The sequence below is a fragment of the Pholis gunnellus genome (assembly GCF_910591455.1).
Source record: "Pholis gunnellus genome assembly, chromosome: 2".
NCBI classification, from domain to species: Eukaryota; Metazoa; Chordata; class Actinopteri; order Perciformes; family Pholidae; genus Pholis; species Pholis gunnellus.
This window is the reverse complement of record NC_136536.1, coordinates 13,626,299-13,627,829: the sequence shown is the minus strand read 5'-3', so window position 1 is coordinate 13,627,829 and position 1,531 is coordinate 13,626,299. Positions and strand designations below refer to the sequence as shown.

The 1,531-nt window shown below is 41.5% G+C and overlaps 1 protein-coding gene across 1 annotated transcript; it reads right to left on the bottom strand.

Moving 5' to 3' along the window:
- Positions 1 to 454: 454 nt before the first annotated feature.
- birc5b (baculoviral IAP repeat containing 5b) lies at positions 455 to 1,531 on the bottom strand (the record flags this gene model as incomplete). The annotated part of the gene is made up of 3 exons (XM_079176119.1): positions 455 to 484; positions 592 to 709; positions 1,428 to 1,531. 3 exons carry the CDS (start codon positions 1,529 to 1,531, stop codon positions 455 to 457), a joined length of 252 nt encoding a protein of 83 aa, XP_079032245.1.

Below are 1,531 nucleotides of genomic sequence, written 5' to 3'. Positions count from 1 at the left end.
TATTAAGAGGGAGGGGCTTCAGGCCATCTGTCCAGGGTCAAGGTTTGAAAAGGGGTGGTAGAGATGGTGGCACGTTCAGGAAAATGGTAAGTATTCGCTTGAAAAGAGGGAATATAGCCTACATTGTAATCCTGCTCAATGTGAGCTTTCATTTAAGATTGTCTTTGTGAAGGTTTTGAATGTGAAACTCCTATAAGCGCCTGAAAGGGGAAAACTGCAGCTTCAGTGCAAAAGCACCATCTTGTGGTTAAATATAATACTACAAACAATATTCCTCACAAATGTATTGATATTTTAAATTGCTATTACATCAAACTATTGAGTCAAGAGTAAAGGCTGGTGCTACACCCTTATTATTAGTGTGACAATAAAATCACAATATATAAACAGGAAGTTTATTTTCAATCATATCACATAGTGTCCAACTGAGATGTGATTCTCTCAAGCGTGTGGTCTATGCCATCTTCTTATGACAAACCTTTCTCTGGAGAAAAAAAAAAAAAGCAGGATGTGTGAACAACCACTACACAAGTATTTAAGCAAAACCTCACTTTATTAAATACAATCTACACAGATTGGAGGGACACTCACAAGGTACACCTTTAGCCTCTCTTTTTCCATTAGACAGTAGTCAGCCACAGTCAGCTCGGTGAAGTCTTTCTTCATGGTTAAGAATCCACAGTTAGGGGAACATTTTGAGTGTTCAGTGCTGGGCAGAGGAAATGTTCCGGAAGAAATTAGTGGAAGGGACAACATCTGAATGTGGCACACAGAGCAACATTATCATTAACCCCTAATCCTACGCAGACCCCAGAAGTATGCTTTTTGTCACATCAATCCAATTTGTCATGACTTTCATGAATGTGTTCCTAATGACTTGATATTGCTTTCTGTTTTAATTAGTGCCTTTTAAATACCAAGGTATCAGGGTATCGGGAGACCCCAATGTAAAGCACCCATTTTCAGCCAATGCAGTTGTAATAGAATAGATCAAATGTTTGCCACGGGTGCTAATCTAAAGTATATCCCACACTATCAGGGAGGTAGGGACACGCTGTCAGTTGTTTTGAAGGATAAAGACACAGATGCACGTCATTATACTAACTTGTGCTGCCTGCCTCTCTTTGCTAGACACAGAAATGCTTCCCCCTCTGCCATCATGGTGGATCTTCCAAGGGAGGAGAGAGGAGGCTTCTGGAGGAGCTGAGAGCCATCTTTTCTTTTCATGATCTATGGTGATGTACTGAAAATGAACCGAGTCTTGCAAAGGGAACAGGCAGCACTGAGTAGTATAGACAAATAGAATCTCAGATCTGAAGCTATACTCTACCCACTTTACACTACTGGCATCATATTCTTCAGTGACTCAAAGATTACATGAAGGGAGGTTAGACAAAAGTCAAGGCCTGAGGAAGTTGACACGCTTTAATTGATTGGCATCTGGCTCCCAGCCCTCAAGCACACAGAAGAAACAGCAGGCAACATCAGGCTCATTCTCACTAGGGCAGTGGACAGACCCAGCCTTGGCCAT